The sequence below is a fragment of the Mirounga angustirostris genome, unplaced genomic scaffold (assembly GCF_029215605.1).
Source record: "Mirounga angustirostris isolate CCGP_5_RB_7025 unplaced genomic scaffold, mMirAng1.0.hap1 SCAF_16, whole genome shotgun sequence".
In the NCBI taxonomy this organism is placed as follows: Eukaryota; Metazoa; Chordata; class Mammalia; order Carnivora; family Phocidae; genus Mirounga; species Mirounga angustirostris.
Genome location: NW_026991724.1, coordinates 3,839,381 through 3,855,988, shown reverse-complemented (window position 1 = coordinate 3,855,988; position 16,608 = coordinate 3,839,381). Strand labels below are relative to the sequence as shown.

Sequence of the window (16,608 nt, the reverse complement as noted above, 5' to 3'; positions counted from 1 at the left end):
GGAGAGCCCCAAAGTCACGCTCCTTCCACCCCTGTCCACCCCACCTCCCCCCTCTGCCTCTGGGGCCCCCAAAGAGAGAAGCTCTGAGTTTTTCCGCCGCTTCCCAAGTGACCATCCACAGAGATGGTGTCGAGGAAGGCTCTGCCTGAGTCCAGCTCTGGAATTAGGAGCCATTGGTCCGTCGGGGGCACTGGGGTCCGAGCAGGAACGGACAAGCACCTACTGTGTGCCAGGCGCCACCGGGTGAATAAGCAAGGCCATTTTTCTGTAGAAACCGTTAGTGGGGTTGGGACAAGGTGAGATTGAAGAAGATGTACATTTGTGTGTACGTGGGTACATATGCATGTAAAAGTATGAGATACAACATAGAGTATAAAACATGACTACGTGTAAGGTGTAATCTATTTGTTGTTTTACAAATTACTACATGGAAAATGTAGGATGTTTTAGTTATTTTTGGAATGAGTGTTCTCCCTGGTAGAATCAGGGTGGGCTTCCCTGAGGAGGTGCCATGGAGCTGGATTTGGGATAATAAAAGTCATTGTGGTGAGGTTGTTAATCCTGCAGTGATCCCATGAAGGCTTTGTGTTCCCCACTTTGTTGATAAGAAAACCGTGGTTCTCACCTCCTTCCTTCACCTTCGTCAACGCTCCACCTCCCTAGACTTTGGTGATGTGTCCCTGGTCCCAAGATTATCCCCGCATATCATGGCCATGTGTTAGGGGTGACTCATGTCCCCCAAAAACTTCTGTGTTGAAATCATAACTCCCAGTGCCTCACAATGTGGCCTTATTTGGAAATAGAGTCTTTGTAGATATAATTAGTTAGGATGAGGTCACACTGGGTCTACTACTCCCATAAGACTGGTGTCTTTATAAAAAGAGGGAATTTGGACACAGACACACGGGGAGAATGCCATGTGAGGATGAGGACCCAGATCCGGATGCCGCGTCTCTAAGCCAAGGGATGCCAAAGATGGCCAGCAGGCTCCAAAGGCTGGGGGAGAGGCCTGGAGCACATTCTCCCCCACGGCCTCAGCAACAGCCCACCTGCCCACACCTTGATCTCAGACGTCAGGCCTCGGGAGCTGTGAGAGAGTAAACTCCTGCTGCTGGAGCCCCCAGGTCGCGGTGCTCTGTTACAGCAGCCCTGGGAGACGAAGCCACCCTGTTCTCAACATCAGCAAGGGGGTAAACATCCGAGTCCGCAGGTCATAAGGTGGGAAGTGAGACCCGGCACGATTCAGGTTAAGATGCACCCCGCATTTATTGAGCACCTATGGTGTACCAGGCACCATGCTAAGCCTGTGGATCCCCAGAGTGACCTGTCTGGTGAGCAAGATTGCCCGTGTTGCACAGATGAGGAAACAGAGGCTCGGAGGACACGAGACTCACCCGGGGGGCTGTGCCCCCAGCCCAGAGCACCTGGGGCCAGCCCCCATCTTTCCAGCTGGGGAGCTGTGGTCCTATTGCTGGGGTGCCTGCCCCTGTCCCCTGAGGTCCTCCACGGGGTCCTCCTCGGCAGAGTGCTCCGTGCTCTCCTCCTCCTCCTCCTCATCTCTCCTCTGGCTCCGTATGGTGGTCTGAGTCCTCTGAATGGTTAACGGTCATCAGCACAGCATCAGTAATATTAAAGGCAGCGACAAGTATCGAGCACTTTCTAAGAGCTTCCTGTAGATTTGTTCACCTGGTACTCACCACAACCCTATGAAGGGGGCCCTGTTATTAGCCCTACTTTGCAGGGAAGGAATCTGAGGCACAGAAAAGTTAAGGTAGTTTCCTGAGGTCACACAGCTTGGGAGCAGTGGGTTTGGACGCAGGTGGTCTAGCTGGGGGCTGTACTTGCTTCACTGCCTTTAGAGAGAATTATTCAGGAAGCCTGCCGCCTCCACTGTGGGGCAAGGCTCCCCCTGGCCCCCCACTCACTGAGTGACTAAACCTCCCCTGATTGGCATGAGGCTGCTTAGAGTCTTTGTCGTACTTGGTTGAGCCATCAGAGGTCTTCCTGCAGAAATAGAAATGTGCTTTGCGGAGCTTGTAGGAGAACATGGAGTATGTGTACCATCTGACTTTCCGAAAATCTGAGAAATTTGGACTTCTGAAACCCATGGGCCCAAGGGCTGGGAAACAGGAGTGACCTGTCCAGAGAGCCCTTGCTTCTCAAGTGGACACACTTCAGGATGCCTCTAGGGGGTGCTCAGGACACACGGTGGCTGCACCTGCCTGGTGATGCGTGTTACTTGTGTTTCACTCCTGGGCGAGCCCAGGTCAGACCCTAGGGCAGGTCTACACACTCTCTAAGCAGTGCCTCCTCCTCAGGACCTCTTGCAAATCCCTGTCCTCAGATGGCCTCTCCCTCGGCACAGGATTCACACTCCCACCCCCAGTGCTCACCTGGCCAGTAAGAGCCCACGGGACAGCTGGGGAAAGCATGGTATCCTTGAGTGGCCGAGCATTGTCATGTCCGTAAACCCCATGCATCTTGGCTCTAAAATCCTGCCCAGGAGAGACCAGGATGGATTACTTCCAATCAGGAAATGAAGGAAGGGGCAGGGGGAGGGGGGCGGGGGAAGGGGAAGAAGGTAATGCACGGCTGGTACTAACAGAACCCCACCTGGACTAGGTCCTGTCTGGGAGCTTCCTTTGTGTTCCTCCAGGTAATCTACAGTAGCCCGGTAAGTGGGCATCATCATCCCATGTTACAGATGGGGAAACAGGCCCAGAGAGTCTAGGGGGCATCTATAGCCACACAGAAAAATTAGAGATTGCTCTTGCCCCTAAAAGAATATTGTAGAGAGTGGGGCGCCTGGGTGGCTCAGTCAGTGAAGCATCTGCCTTCAGCTCAGGTCATGATCCCGGGGTCCTGGGATCGAGCCCCGCATTGGGCTCCCTGCTCAGCTGGGAGTCTCCTTCTTCCTCTGCCTCTCTCCCCACTCATTCTCTCAATATCTCTCTCTTTCTCTCTCACTCTCTCTCAAATAAATAAAAATATAATATTAAAAAAAAAAGAATATTGTAGAGATGAGTGAGCACACCAGAGCCTGTTTGGTCTGCATTTAATCTCATGTGGTGGTTTTAAAGCCTACCCACAAATTCTTTGAGACTTTGCCCATCAGAAGCTGGAATATAATTCTCCTCCCCTTGAATATGTCCTTAGTGACTGACTCACTTCTAAACCATAGACTGTGGCAGAAGCAACACTAAGTTACCTCTAAGGCTAGGTCATAAAAGGTGATATATTTTCTACCTGCCTCTGTCATGGGATGCATGCTTTATTTTTTTATTTTTTAAATTTTTTTTAGAGGTTGGGGAGGGGCAGAGGGAGAGAGAGAATCTGAAGCAGGCTCCACGCCCAGTACGGAGCCAGATGCGGGGCTCAGTCTCACGAGCCTGAGATCATGTCCTGAGCTGAAATCAAGTCAGACACTTAACCCACTGAGGCACCCGGGCGCCCCAGGATGCTCGCTGTAGACCAGCTGTCATGCTATGAGGAAGCCCACACCAGCTGGAGAGGTCTCAGGGCTGCAGACCCCTGCGGACCCAGGCAGGTGGGCCTGTGTGGGGGTGCAGCTCCTGCAGGAAGTGACCCAGGACCCCGAGCTCAGAGGCGCCCTGTGTTTGGTCTAATACTCTGCTGTCACTCTCTTGAAACTCTTAATAATCATTGAACGAAGGGCCCACATTTCCACTTTGCACCGAACACTGCAAACCAAGAAGCCTGTCCTGTATCTAGATAACAGCCATCATCTATCAGATATGGGGGAGCGAGCCTTTAACGTGACTCCAGCCCCAGCTACCAACTGATGAAAACCCAGGAAAGACCCACATAAGAGCATCCAGCTGAGCCCACCCACCCCAGAACCACAGAAGATAATCACAGTGAGCGATAGCTGTTTGAGGGTACTGGGTTTGGCACAATGTGTTACAGATACATCAGCTCGTGCTTGATATTCATCAGATGAGGTGGGGATGATAAGCACTTTGTCTGCATCTAAACTGTAGCAAGCATCGGCCTGGGATGCCTTTTGTCACTGTTGACTCATTTGTTTGTTTTTAAACACCTGAGTGATGCTGAACAGGTTGATATTCCAGAATGATAGACTTGGGAAAATCCCCCACCTCTGGTTTTGGTAGCCAGGGGCAGATGTTTAAAAGAATTCATCAGAACGAGTCTTCAAAATTCTAACAATTGCAAAATGTTGCCAATAAAATGGCTTCTATCAAGATACCTAACCTCAAATTGAACCCCACACCATCAAGTAGAAAATGGGGCATTTGAGGGGTATACCTCCAGATCTCTCTCCAGGTCATAGCTCTCCAGGATCTGGAAGGCGCTGGAATATACCTCCACCGCTTTGGCATGGAAGACCATCTCGATGGTGACAAAGTCTGAAAAAATTTTCTATGGGGAGAGAAGCCCGGATAACATAAGCAACACTGTCACAAGGGGAGTCCTGGGGTCATTGTGAATATGGACAAATGGGGGTGGAGGGTGTTAGCTGTTCTTATGGGACAGGTCATAGGCCCGTGCTACTTTTAATTTATTTTGTTTAAACAGACAATACATTCCCATTCAAAAGCTGCCTTGCACGGGAATTGTTCTGGAAACGCAGAGGGCTTTCTGAGGGACGTCCTTTGCTCTGCTCTGTCACCTGGGTTCATCTGCACAGACTTAGCTTCTCTCACTCTGAGGACAGGTGTTTGCAGGGGGATGGCTACAAAACCTCCGGCCTCTGTCCCCCGTGGGCCATGAGTGGATCTCACAACCTGACGAGCCAGTTCGTCAAAACGTAGTATTGGCTTCTCTTGATCAGATGGTTCTGCTCAGCTCAATGAGCTCTTACAGAGCTCCTCCTGCATGCCCGGCCCCAGGGAGGGCCCCCACTGCGTGCCAGGCCTTCGCAGAGGTTCCCACTTTGCTTTGGGCCCCGGCAGGACACAGGCTTGGTGCTGGGGTGGGGGGAGCTTGCAGTTTGGAAACACCCCACTGCACACAAACATTGGAAGTCCCTGGTGGAGGGGCGGGCTCAGAGGAAGTCCGCAAGCCAGCGTAGGAGAGGAGAGGGGAGAGGGGCCAAGACGGATGGCAACACCTGCCTCCTGGCTCCTCCCCGGCCACCCCTGGGAGGCTGGCCTCGTGGTCACCTCTGCAGATCAAGAGGCAGGGCCCAGGCCTTCTCCTGCCACTCACTGGCATATGGCCCGAGGAAATGACCGATCCTCTCTGAGCTCCAGCGTCTTCATCTGTACAGCGGGGACAAGGGTGGCCCGAGTTTACAAAGCCCTACAAGAATCTCTTAGCACAGCAGTTCTGTCTGGGCTCCCCAGATCAGCCCCAGCCCTACCTGGGAGTTGGTCAGAAATGCACATTCTCCAACCCCACCCAGCCCCATGGAATGGGACTCCCGGGTGAACCCATCGCTGGGGGATATGTGTTTTAAGCAGCCCTCCAGGAGATTCCTGCCGCACGCTCAGCTCTGCGAACCCCTGTATGAAAGCATCACTTATATGCTTTCACAGAAGCCAGAGAGCTCTTTGGTAAATATGATCACTTTATTAGACATGGGACCTAGACGTGATACGGTGATAAACATTACCTCCAGTTCTGAGTTTCTGCTCTTTCAGAACTGGGAGGGCTCTCTCAGGGATGGCTTGGATAAGTGCCTCTTACAAACTTAATCCCCAAAGTTTAAAGGATGCCTATTTTAAACTGCATTCATCTGTTGGTCCCTAACTGTGGAAGCCAAGAATCTCATCCCCAACTCTTGCTGGCACTCCACAGAACCCTGCTTTCAGGCCTTCATAAACATCAGGTCCTTAATAATGGCCTGCTGGTAGTTTTAGGTCCTGCCTGCAACACAGATGCTTGAGCTCTCCTCACCACGGGTTCTCTCCTTGTGCATTCAGTTCCCAGATATTGCCGGAGTACTGCAAAGTGCCAGGCCCTGGACCCAGTGCAGGGACCCAGCGGGGACATGGCAGGCAGGTGCCATGTCATGCCCCGTGTGTTCATGCCCCGTGGCACGGACATGCAGTGTGGGGGGCAGGCATGGAACAGCAAGGTGCCCCCCCAACACTCTTCACTCCGTAATGATATGCATGTGTCATGGGTCTTCCCCAAGGTGTCAACTCCATGAGGACAGGGGCCTTGCTCTTCTGGCTGTGATGTCCCAGCTCCAGGCACAGCGCCTGGCACATCGTAGGTGTGTGTTCTACATTTGTTGGATTAATGAGTGAATTAAAGATACAATTAACTCATCCCCTTGGGATAACTGCACCAAGAGGGAGCAGAATAGTGAATTAACATCAGGGCTGGACTGAACTGGGGGTCCGGGTGAGTTTCCCTGAAGATGAGAAGGTGTTAACTTGATGCAGAGTGAGGGCAAAGCCTTCTTGGCAGAGGGCACAGCCTGTGCAAAGGGACTGAGGTGTGTCTCGGGGTTCGGTGCACCTGAGCTTGATTGATGCGTTCAAGATAAGGCTGGGCTGGGGCTTCCAGAGGCTTGGGGAGGATTTCTACCTTTATCCTTAGAGTAAGAGAAGTCATGGGAGGGCATTTAACCCAGGAGTGACGAATTGCAGCTGCCTTTTGTGAGATCCTGGGGCTGCAACTGAGAGTGGGGGGCGGGTGTCGGGAGTGGGTGCAGGGATCTCTGTGACCAGCTGGGGCTCTGGGCCCAGGATTCTGGGTTGCACTGCAGGGGGCGGGGGTGTGGAGGGAGGCATCACCTGTACCCCCCGGCTGACCTAAACATGGCTGGCTCAGTGAAGGGCAAGGAAAGGAGGAGGAGGTCAGAACAAATGCTGTGGGCCCTTGTGTGGAAAGCGGGGGACTTGGTGGGGGACAAAATCTGCCAAATTCTACCGGTGGGGAGCTGGGCCTGGGCGCTCAGAGGCAGGGCCTTCCCCCTGCAGCCGGGATTAGGCCAAGATGAACTGTCCTGGGAGCCCAGGACACACCTGCTCACGTACACACGTACGTGCTCACACATACGCCATGCACACACGTGCATGCACGCTCACACACACACGCACATGTATGAAAACACTCGTACGTGAGGCCAGAGTACTTCTAACACAGGGCCGACCCCGCCTACCTGTAGGTCCTTCAGCTTCTGCTTCTGGAAGGTGTCGATCATCTCCTCCAGCTGGTGGGTGGTGCGGCTGGCATCCGCTGAGGCCCTCTGCACACTGGTCTCTGCCTGGCTCCAGGGGTAGAAGTGTCATGGGGTGGTTCTGGCCTTTAGACACTATTCTGGGTCACTTTCCGTTCTTCTTTTGGGTCCGATCTCCTGCCTCATGGACATCTCTTGCCAATTTGGTCATCGAAGGAAAGACCAAATAGGACAATGGTGAAAGGGCCAGGCACTGCTTGGATGGACCTACTTCCTGGCTGTGTGACCCTGGGCAAGTCACTAAACCTCTCTGAGCCTCAGTTCCTTTTCCCTGTAAGCAGGGGCAGTAATAACACCTGCTTTGCAGGGTTGTCGTAGGAATTAAACAGTGGGTACCTGCTGAGCTAATATAACAGGTGCTCCACTTTCAATAATAATTAATTCCTGCATGTGGAACGTTTTTAGGTAATTAAGTAATTCATCTGACCCGACCCCTCACCAGGCACACGAAGAACCTGGATTTTAGAGTCAGACACCCTCAGAGTGGAGTTCCAGGTTCGCCCCTGGCCTCCCTTTTGTGACCTTGGGCAGCTCCCCTTTCTTGGTCTTGGTTTCCCCATCTAGACAATGGGCATGAGGCTAGAGGTGCCCACATCCAGTGAGCATTCAGTAAGTAGCCCTGATAAGGAGGTGGGGGCATGAAGGGGGGTGACTTGCTGGCTTACTGATCAGTGTGAACGAGGGGACAGAACCCAGGTCTCCAGAGCCCCCAGCCCACTGCTTGCCCTGCACCTTGACCTGCATCCTGAGCGCCAGGCTCTGCACATACCTGCCCAGGTAAAAGCTCACCTAGCTGTTTTGTGAGGTCATTCGTCACCTGCATGAGATTCTGCCTTCCCGCACAGCCCTAGGGCACTCACCTGGGACTGAGAAAGGTGCTGTTAAGGAGCCAGGTTAACCAGCAGCCCTGACCCAGAGGACCGCTGTTCTCACAGTGGTCATGGCCACCCTGGCCCAGCAGCCTCAGGCCCGACCTCCGGGGAAGGATACGATCATTTGCCTGTCCAAAGGGGACTTCTGCCTCAGTTTCTCCAGCTTTTCCAGTTGTTTGATCTCGTTCTTCTGGACTTGTTTGAATTTCTTGATCTCGGCCTAGAGGACAGAGGATGGCTGTTTCCTGGATGTCTGGGTGGGCCAGACCCCGTCGGGCAGTGCCCCCTACTCACCCGTGTCTGCTTGATGTGCGCCCCGTACAGTTTCAGGGGGCTGACGACCTTGGTCTCCAGCCTCTCGACCTGGGGGAGCATGGACACACAGAGAGTCAGAGCAGACAGGACCAGGGAGGTGCGTGGAGCCTGTGGGGCCTCCGGCCTGCATTTAGAGAGTGCCACGTGCTGCATGACAGGAGCCCATGGGGCGCTGCGGAAGCGCAAGACACCCTCCCTCGCCCCTTAGAGGGTTGTGAGCCCCGGCCTCCGCTCAGGGCTCTGCTTCCCAAAGGCTGGGGTGATACATTTCATCTCACGAGGCTTGTTACGTCTCCCATCAAATGGGTATAACTACTGTGCCCACTGAGGGTGTCATGACCGTTCACTGGGAGTCACTGCAATTCCAGTTCCCCAGACTGCCTTACGACCTCGCTGCAGGGACTAGATAGACTCACTTGGAACACAATACAGCCTGGGATTCAGAGCTGCCTGAGCTGAGCGGGCTGTGCAGCCCCCCGAGGGCACAGCAGGATCTGTGAGGGGGGATGCCTCACACCCCTGAGTTGGTCCCTAACTGAGCCAGACATAGGAGCCCTCCCATACCTTTCCCCTGGGCCCCTTAAGACCCTGATTGCCGGCCACCACCCCCAGGGGGTCTGAATCAGCACGTCCTCAGCGTGACCCAAGATTCTGCATTTCTAACAAGTTCGCAGGTGAGGCTATTGCCTTGAGGACCAGTGGCAGGGGGATCCCCTGAAATCTTGGCTTGCCAGATGGGCCAGGGGATCTGGAATCCCCACCAAGCCCCTTCCTTCTCCTTGTCAAGGCTTATGACCCTGCTGGGGTAAACACAAATCTTAAATAATAACAATTTTCCCAGGAGTCAAAAGGAAAAGAGACTTTTCCCCTTGCTTTCCTTACAGCATTTTCTTTTAGAAAACCTGCAGTTGTAAATCCCTTTCTCTGTGCCTTTGGGGCTTATGTAAATCTTTTTAAAAGCTAAATAAGATTCTTGATGGTTTACAAGCCAGGCATGACAGGTATCTCTTTGAAACACAAACATGGAGGTCGGCAGGGGAGTTTGCTCTGGGGCCTGGCTCCAAGCTCTGACGACCTGCTGGTCCCAGAGATCGGAGAAGTTTTACTTTTCCTTGGGAGAGAGGCGATGCGCTGACACAGGCGGCCGCCCTGCCGACAGGTGGACTTCAGAAGTCCCGTGGGACCAACGGTGCCATCTGGTCGCCTGTCCTGAGACGGTGCGCAAGGGGTGGTTTCTGCACGACTGTGTCGGGGAGTGAGGTTTCTGAATGCAGACAGCTATGTATCGCCCGCAGTGTGTCTCATTTAGTGCTTATTCAAAAGAAAAGCTGGTTGGATCTTGTCTGCCGTCACACAGAGGGCTTTCCTGAGTTGGCAGGTGTGTATTTTTAGTCATCTCCCTAATACCCCACTACCTCCTCGCCCTCCCCCGCCAGGATTTCTGGGGGTCCTGGGCCCCAGAATGTGCCTCCTGCCTGGGACTCGCAGAGCCCACAGCTGCAGCCCTCAGGCCTGGCTTCCTGGGCCCCCTGCCTTGTCCGGCCTGTGTCCAACACCGCAGAGCCTCCAGGCTCTCAGTCCCATAAAGGGCGGCGCGACCCCAGGGAGGGAGTGGTGTGAGTGTCCACCCTTCAGGGACGCCTTTGGAAGAGGTGTTTGTTAGGTGTGGCCCCCGCAGGGCGGCTCCCACCCTCAGACCCCCACCCTCGTCCTCCTGGGCGACCCCGCCTACCTCGGCCTGCCGGTAATCCTGCACCTTGGCCAGGTCCTCGGCAAAGCTCCTCACGGTGGCCCGCAGCTCTGGGTTCTCGGTGTTGGCGAAGTCGGTGAGCTGCTTGACAAGCTGGTCAGCCTTGTCCCGCAGCCGAGCCGTCCTGCGGGTGTAGGCAGCCAGCAGCGAGCAGAACTGGCCAAAGTACTTCTCGGCATTGGTCACGGTGTTCTCCATCACCCTCACCTGGCTGTCCCTGGGGAGGAGGGGGCCTGAGAGGCTGTTCTGGGCCGTGACATCCAGGTAGGTCAGGACAGCGACACAGGGGTCACCTACACATCACCCGCCACCTAGCTGTCGAGCACCCTGCCAGGTACCTGCTCCCCGCCCCCCCAGTAATGCGCACGGTTCTATCAAGGCAGATTTGGGAGACCAGCTGGACCTGAAGGCTGATCAAATGGCTGGAAGGAATGCAAAGGGTGCTTTGGCTCCAAATCCAGCCTTACCCTCCCTGGGACCCTTCCTGGGGCTTTGATCTTCCTGGGGGAGTTATTCTGTCTTCCAACCGTCCCTGGCTGCAATGGCCCCCTCCCTCCAAAATCCGCCGATTCTGCTCCACGCACCCCCCCCCCCCGCCGCCGAGCTGTTGAGATAGATTCTCTCCTTTCTCTGAACCCTGAAGGTTTTTAAAAAATTAATAAACTTTTTTGGGGGGCCAGTTTTAGGTTTACAGAAAAACTAAGGGGAAAGTACAGAGAGTTCCCATAGGCCCTCCCCTCGGGGCAAACATGGTTTCCCTGTTATTATCAACAGGGGCTGCATTTTTATAGAAGCACATGGAGTGGTTCAGAGGCACCCTGGAGTTTGCAAAGCTCAGAGGAACCAGGCGCCAAAACAAATGGGTCAGGGGCAGGCAAAGCTGTAAGACCGCATTGATAGGATCAGGGACGGTGCCACAGGGGCGTGGTGTCTGGTGGGCTTGGAGGCACGAAGAGAGCTTTCCCAGGTGAGCAGATGAGGGAAAGAGGGGATGGATCCTTTGAATTTGGCCACCCCAGAGCTGTGGGCAATAATGCTGGGGAAGCAGAGGTCAGACTTTGGATGCTTCCCTGGGCTTCCCTTGACCTTGAGGTGGGGGTGAGCACCCTTTACCCATCTCTCTTGGTACATCAGGCCCCCAAACCCTGCTTCCCCTTCCCTCCCAGCCAAGGCCAGCACAGGGCCACTCACCTGTAGAGAACAATGCTCATTGTGACGGGAGGCACCAGCTGTCCTAGGCTAGGAGAATAAGGCCAGGGCCCCAGGGGTCCTGCAGGGCTGGGCGCAGCTGTGTGGGCTGGGCTCAAGGGACGCTGCCACCTGGTTGCCAGGCAACATGGCCACCCACAGCCACCCTGGGAGGAGCCCCAGCTGGTTGCCTGGCAACCTCTCCCCAGGCCAGCCTTGCCCAGCCTCGCATTGGCTGGGGGGAGGGGTCCCAGAGAGCCCGGTACCCTTCGTTTGAGGGTGGAGGTTCTGCGGAACCAGGCAGTGTGGGTTCCCTAGGACTGGACAGAGGTCAGATTTAGGGGAGCTTGCTTGGGGCTCAGCCATGAGGGGCTGCCGCTCAGCCTTCCCCAAAAGTCTGGGAGCAGCAAGCAGGGTCCTAGGATACCTGGTTACTGGGGAGGGGCTGTATGGGAAAGCACAGAGTGAATCTGGGGGGGGTCCTGAAGCCTTGTAGCTGAGTGGAGGGGATGGAGCCCCCAGCCCAAAGGGACTTCTTTAACATTTCAATCATCATCTTATTTTTCCCCTCATTTATAAAAACAGTTCTTGCTCATTGTTAGAAAAGTAAGAAAGTAAAGACACAGAAAATCCAAGACCACATGATGAAACTGTAGTAAGGTATAATACATTTTACTAAGTGGAAGCTGTGGATCTTTCACTGTATGTACATTTTACCTAAAGCAGCATGAAGGTCGCAACACTAAGAGATACGGCGGGAGGGGCAGGTGTGGACCGAACCCACGGCAGAACTTGGCAACCCGCTGGGCTGGGACTCCCTGGATGCGGCTGTTCATTTGCTGTGTCTGCAGGTTTTCAGAGTGGAGAGCCTTTTTTTTTTTTTAAAGCACAGATAAAAGCAAGGACTTTAGAATCAGCTAAACACAGGTGTAAATCCCAGACTCCAGCCCTGCTGTGGGACCTCGGGCAAGTCACCTCCCCTGTAAAATGGGACAGTATCTCCTTGCCTTGTCGTCGTTGGGAGAAAGAAGTCTGTGGTGTGAGGGTAAAGGGACAGGGCAGGGCCAGACTTGCACTGCGGTTCCCTGCACATCGGCCCAGGGTGGTGACCGTTGCCCCGCGGCGGGTCCTGGGTGCCCCGTCTCCCTGTGCTGCTGTCTGCCCGCTCCCTACACTTGGCTGTGCCCTGTGTGCCCTGTGGGCCAGGGGCAGCATGTAAACATAACTCAGCGTCGTCCTGTGCGGCAGCTCCGTGTGGGGCACGCCACTTCCCCTGACCGGTGCCCTGAGGCTCTCCCCTGCAGGACGCTGGGCGGGCTGGGGCCGGAGCTCCTGTGCCCCCACTTTGTGCAGCGCACTGGGTCCCATCCCCCTCCCATTCTTGGCCCCCTTCACTCTTGGAGGCTGTGCTGAGTTGAAAAGTGTCTCCCCAAAATGTCCCCTAGAACCTCCGGAAGTGACCTCTTTTGGAAAGGGGTTTTTGGCAGATATAACTAGCTGAGATGAGTCATGCTGGAGTAGGATGAGGTCTAGTCCAACGACTGGTGTTCTTAAGAGAAAGCAGAGACCCAGGGAGACGGCCATCTGACACAGGGGCTAAGACTGGAGGGACGTGGCCACTGGCCAAGGATGGCCGGCAACACCAGGAGCACGAAGAGGATCTTCCCCAGGGAGAGGCACGAAGGATCTTCCCCTGAAGCCTTCAGAGGGAGCTCAGCCCTGCCCACCCCTTGATTTTGGACCTCTGGCCTCCAGACTGTAGCATAAACCTCTGTCGTGTTAATGCCATTTTAGTATGGTGGCCCCAGGACACTCGCACACCCCACTCCCTCCCCACAGCACTGCTGTGTTCCCACGTGGTCAGCCTCTCTCCCCACAGGGGCTGGTGGCCTGCCTGGTTTCTCCCGGTCCTCTGACTTCTCACCTGCGCCCTATACTTTTGATGATCCCTTTGGTTGATGAATCCCCTCCTGAGCAAGCCTAGCGGAGAGTCTCGTCCATGTTGAGAGGCGCCCACATGGAGGAGGCGCCTTTGCCCTGGGTTCTGGATCTGGTCCCTGGTCCAACAAGCATCCCTGCTCTGTGTCCCTGTCCCTCCACGCTCCTTCCTGCAAGCTTCAGCAGGAGCAAGCCTCTCCTCCTGATGGAGAAATTGCTCCCCAACTGGCCCCCCCAGCCCTCCTCTCTTGTACTCCCCGCTTCGTGCAGCTTTGCAGACAAGTGGCCTTTCCTTGCTCTCGGTTCCCTTCACTCCCTCTTGCCTTTGCGGTCGTTCTTCATTGTCACTAAATCCAGTGCCCTTCCTCGGCCATGTCCCCTGCCAGCAACATCCAGGCCTGCAGCCCGCTCGATGGATTTTGGACTTGCCGGCCCCCACAGTCCCACGAGCCAGCTCCTTAGAATAAGTCCCTCCTCCCTGAGGGACTGGTTCCGTTTCTCTGGAGACACGGCCGCTCTTGTAGGACCAGGAGAAGCGGCAAAGCTCTGCGGGCTTCTGCCCTCCAGGAGGGGCGTCTGTGTTGGCGGCGGTGGCCACAGGAGGGCAGCAGAGACCCCCTTATGAGGACCTCCAGCGTGCGGGGCAGTGAGGCTGGGGACCTGGAAACCCAGCGCGGGGAGCACAGCCCAGAAGACACCACCTTAACGCAGAGGGGGCAGAAAGAGCAGCGGGGAGGGGGGAGTCGGAGAGAAAGGGCGACGTTTTAATTCACGTCTTAGAGATTTTAAGGAACTTTCCAAAAGGAAAACCACCTTCCCGCAGGGCCACATGGAGACCTCTTGCGGCCAGAGAGAGAACAGCGGGGGCACAGGGAGCACCGCGCCTGCAGGGGCCCCCCTCCCGCCGCCTGCTGCCCTCTCTCCACCCCACACCCCTTCTCAGGGCGGGCTGGTCTGAGTCCTTGAGAACAACTGAAAACACAGCCGCTGGAACCAGTGGGTGGAGAGCCCGTGGACTCTCTCTTTCCTGTAAACATTTCTGCCGAACCCCGCAAGGGATGCAGACATCCTGACCCTTTGCCCAGACCCCAGCGTGCACCTACAAGGAGCCAGGGCATTCTCCTACGAGCCCTCACGGGACCGTCACACCCAGGAAATTAACACGGACGCAGTACCCCCTCTTGAAATCCCCGCGTCCCCCACCGTCCCATGCGTGTCCCTGAGAGCTGGCTTTCCTGCTGATTCGGGAGGCGTTGCAATTCCTGCCTGAGTCTACTTGGTCTCCTTAAATTGGGACCTGCTCCTCAACCTTGTTTTCTTTCAAGATACTGACTTTTCTATTTTGCAACTTTTTATTCTGAAATCGTTTCAGTTGTACACAAATCATGCAAGAACGCTTTCACCCAAATTCCCCAATTGGGAGCATTTTACTGAGTTTGTCTTACCATTCTCACTCTCTTTCTGTGTATGTATGTTATTCTCTGATCCACTTGAGAGCAAGCTGCAGACCCGATACCCCTTCACCCAGACACTTCACGGGTGCTTCCTAAGAGAAGGGCAGGTCTTTTAGCCACAGTACAAATGGTGAAACCAGGAAACTAACACCTATTATTTTATTCTATTATCTCATCTACCGACTTTGTTCAGAATTCATACTTGTCCTAATAATGTCATTTCAGTCAATAAGCAAACATAATTTTCCCCTGTTCCAGGATCTGACCCAGGCTCACCTGCTGTCTTTAGCTGGCCTGATTCTGACATTTTTGTGGACTCTGGGCCAGTTGTTTTGGAGAACGTTGCTCCATTTGGGGTCATTGATGTCTCCTGGAAGATTGGGTTGCACACTTGGGAGGAGGGCTCAGAGCTGGTCCCAGGACAGGCCAGGACTCCTCCCTGAGGCTCGGTGAAGTAGGAATAGTAATCGTCCGCCCTCATCAGCTCACTTTGGGGAGATGTTGGGAAGGACCCTCAGTGTCTGGCCATAGTAACCCAGGGCAGGATGGAAGTGCCAGATCCAGATGGGCAGAGGGCTTGTCAGAGCCTGCAGGGGCTCCGTCGCCACATATAGTCCGACCTAACTGGGCTCAGGGAGCTCTTCCCTCCCAGATCCAAGCCTCAGACATCGTCAGTGCAGCCAAAGATCAAATTTGTTGGTTTTTTTCCAGCAGCCACATTACACTGTACTGACATTTCTCAGACTGCAAAACCAGCCGGCTAATGCATGGACTCAGATGGGGGCTCAGTTCGGGGCTGCTGCAGACCCCACACTTGGCAGCGTGTTTGTGACCCTGCCAGGGCCCAGCATTTCTTCCGATTCTGAGTCTGGTTTGGGGGATGTGTGCAGAGATCTTGGGGGTCATGCTAAGAGGCCCCAGGGGGAATGGGGTGGGGTGGAGCCCCCCAGCTGGGTCCTGGTTGGTGGTCCAGACCCCTGGGAAATGGCTCCATCCCAAATGGGGATACACTGGGGGAGCATCAGGCCAGCCCAGGAGGGGTATGGCTGGGAGGGGTGTTGGAGAAGCAGGTGGTAGAGTATGCTTCCCCAGGCGCTGGGCCCTGAATTGGCAAAGAGCAATAAAGAACGGAGCAGAGTGTCTCAGTTCCACGAGATGGGCAGCCCCTGGAAGGGGCAGGGGTGGGGTTCTCATCCTGCCTACCCTTTACACCCCCAGACTCTGCCTCCTGCTCTGACTCCTGACCTCCAGGACATGAGATAATAAATGTGTTGTGTTAAGCCACTAAGTTTGTGGTCATTTGCTACAATAGCCACAGGAAACTCCCTCTAAATTCCAAGCCTGGCCGTTTATCCCTTCTCTGGGGCTGGCCACAGAGCACACAGAAGTAATACAAACGCTGAAGGACCAGAGAACTGGTGGGGTGCCTGTCCAGGGGGCGCTGATCGTGAAGCCCCCACTGCCCTCATGGGCTTTAACATGCTCCCCACTCCTGGACGTGGGCCCTAAGCTCCAGACTGGACCCCTGGCACTTTGCTCCTGTTCTTCCCATTGCCTGAGCCCTGGTTCTCAGCCCACAGACCCGCAGGCAGGAGGACTGTGGAGCCAGAGTGTCCCAAGTCCAAATACAGCCCTGCTGAGTGCCTTGGGGAGGTACTTACTCTCTCTGAGGCTCAGTTCCCTCACCAGTATAATAAGGATGGAATGCATCTGTTCTACTGGGTTCCCAGGGTGTCATGTGAAATAATATCCATGAAGCTCTTTGTCACCGTGCCTGATGGTGTCACTTGCTCTTCTTATTCCATCTTTAAGGCCATGTTCAAATGCCTCCCACTCCCGGGCTCTTCCCTCTGACCGCAGACAGCCCTTTGCATCCCATGTACCAGGATATGGGGTTTAGTCACCTATAATGACAAT

The 16,608-nt window shown here is 54.8% G+C and overlaps 1 protein-coding gene across 1 annotated transcript; it reads right to left on the bottom strand.

Annotated features, from left to right (window-relative positions):
- Positions 1-1,465: 1,465 nt before the first annotated feature.
- CIBAR2 (CBY1 interacting BAR domain containing 2) lies at positions 1,466-11,322 on the bottom strand. The gene is made up of 7 exons (XM_045892098.1): positions 11,303-11,322; positions 10,094-10,328; positions 8,341-8,409; positions 8,165-8,266; positions 7,097-7,201; positions 4,288-4,401; positions 1,466-1,591 (listed from the first exon to the last, which is right to left on the bottom strand). The coding sequence occupies exons 1-7, from the start codon at positions 11,320-11,322 to the stop codon at positions 1,466-1,468; spliced, it is 771 nt and encodes a 256-aa protein (XP_045748054.1).
- Between the last annotated feature and the right edge of the window lie 5,286 nt (positions 11,323-16,608).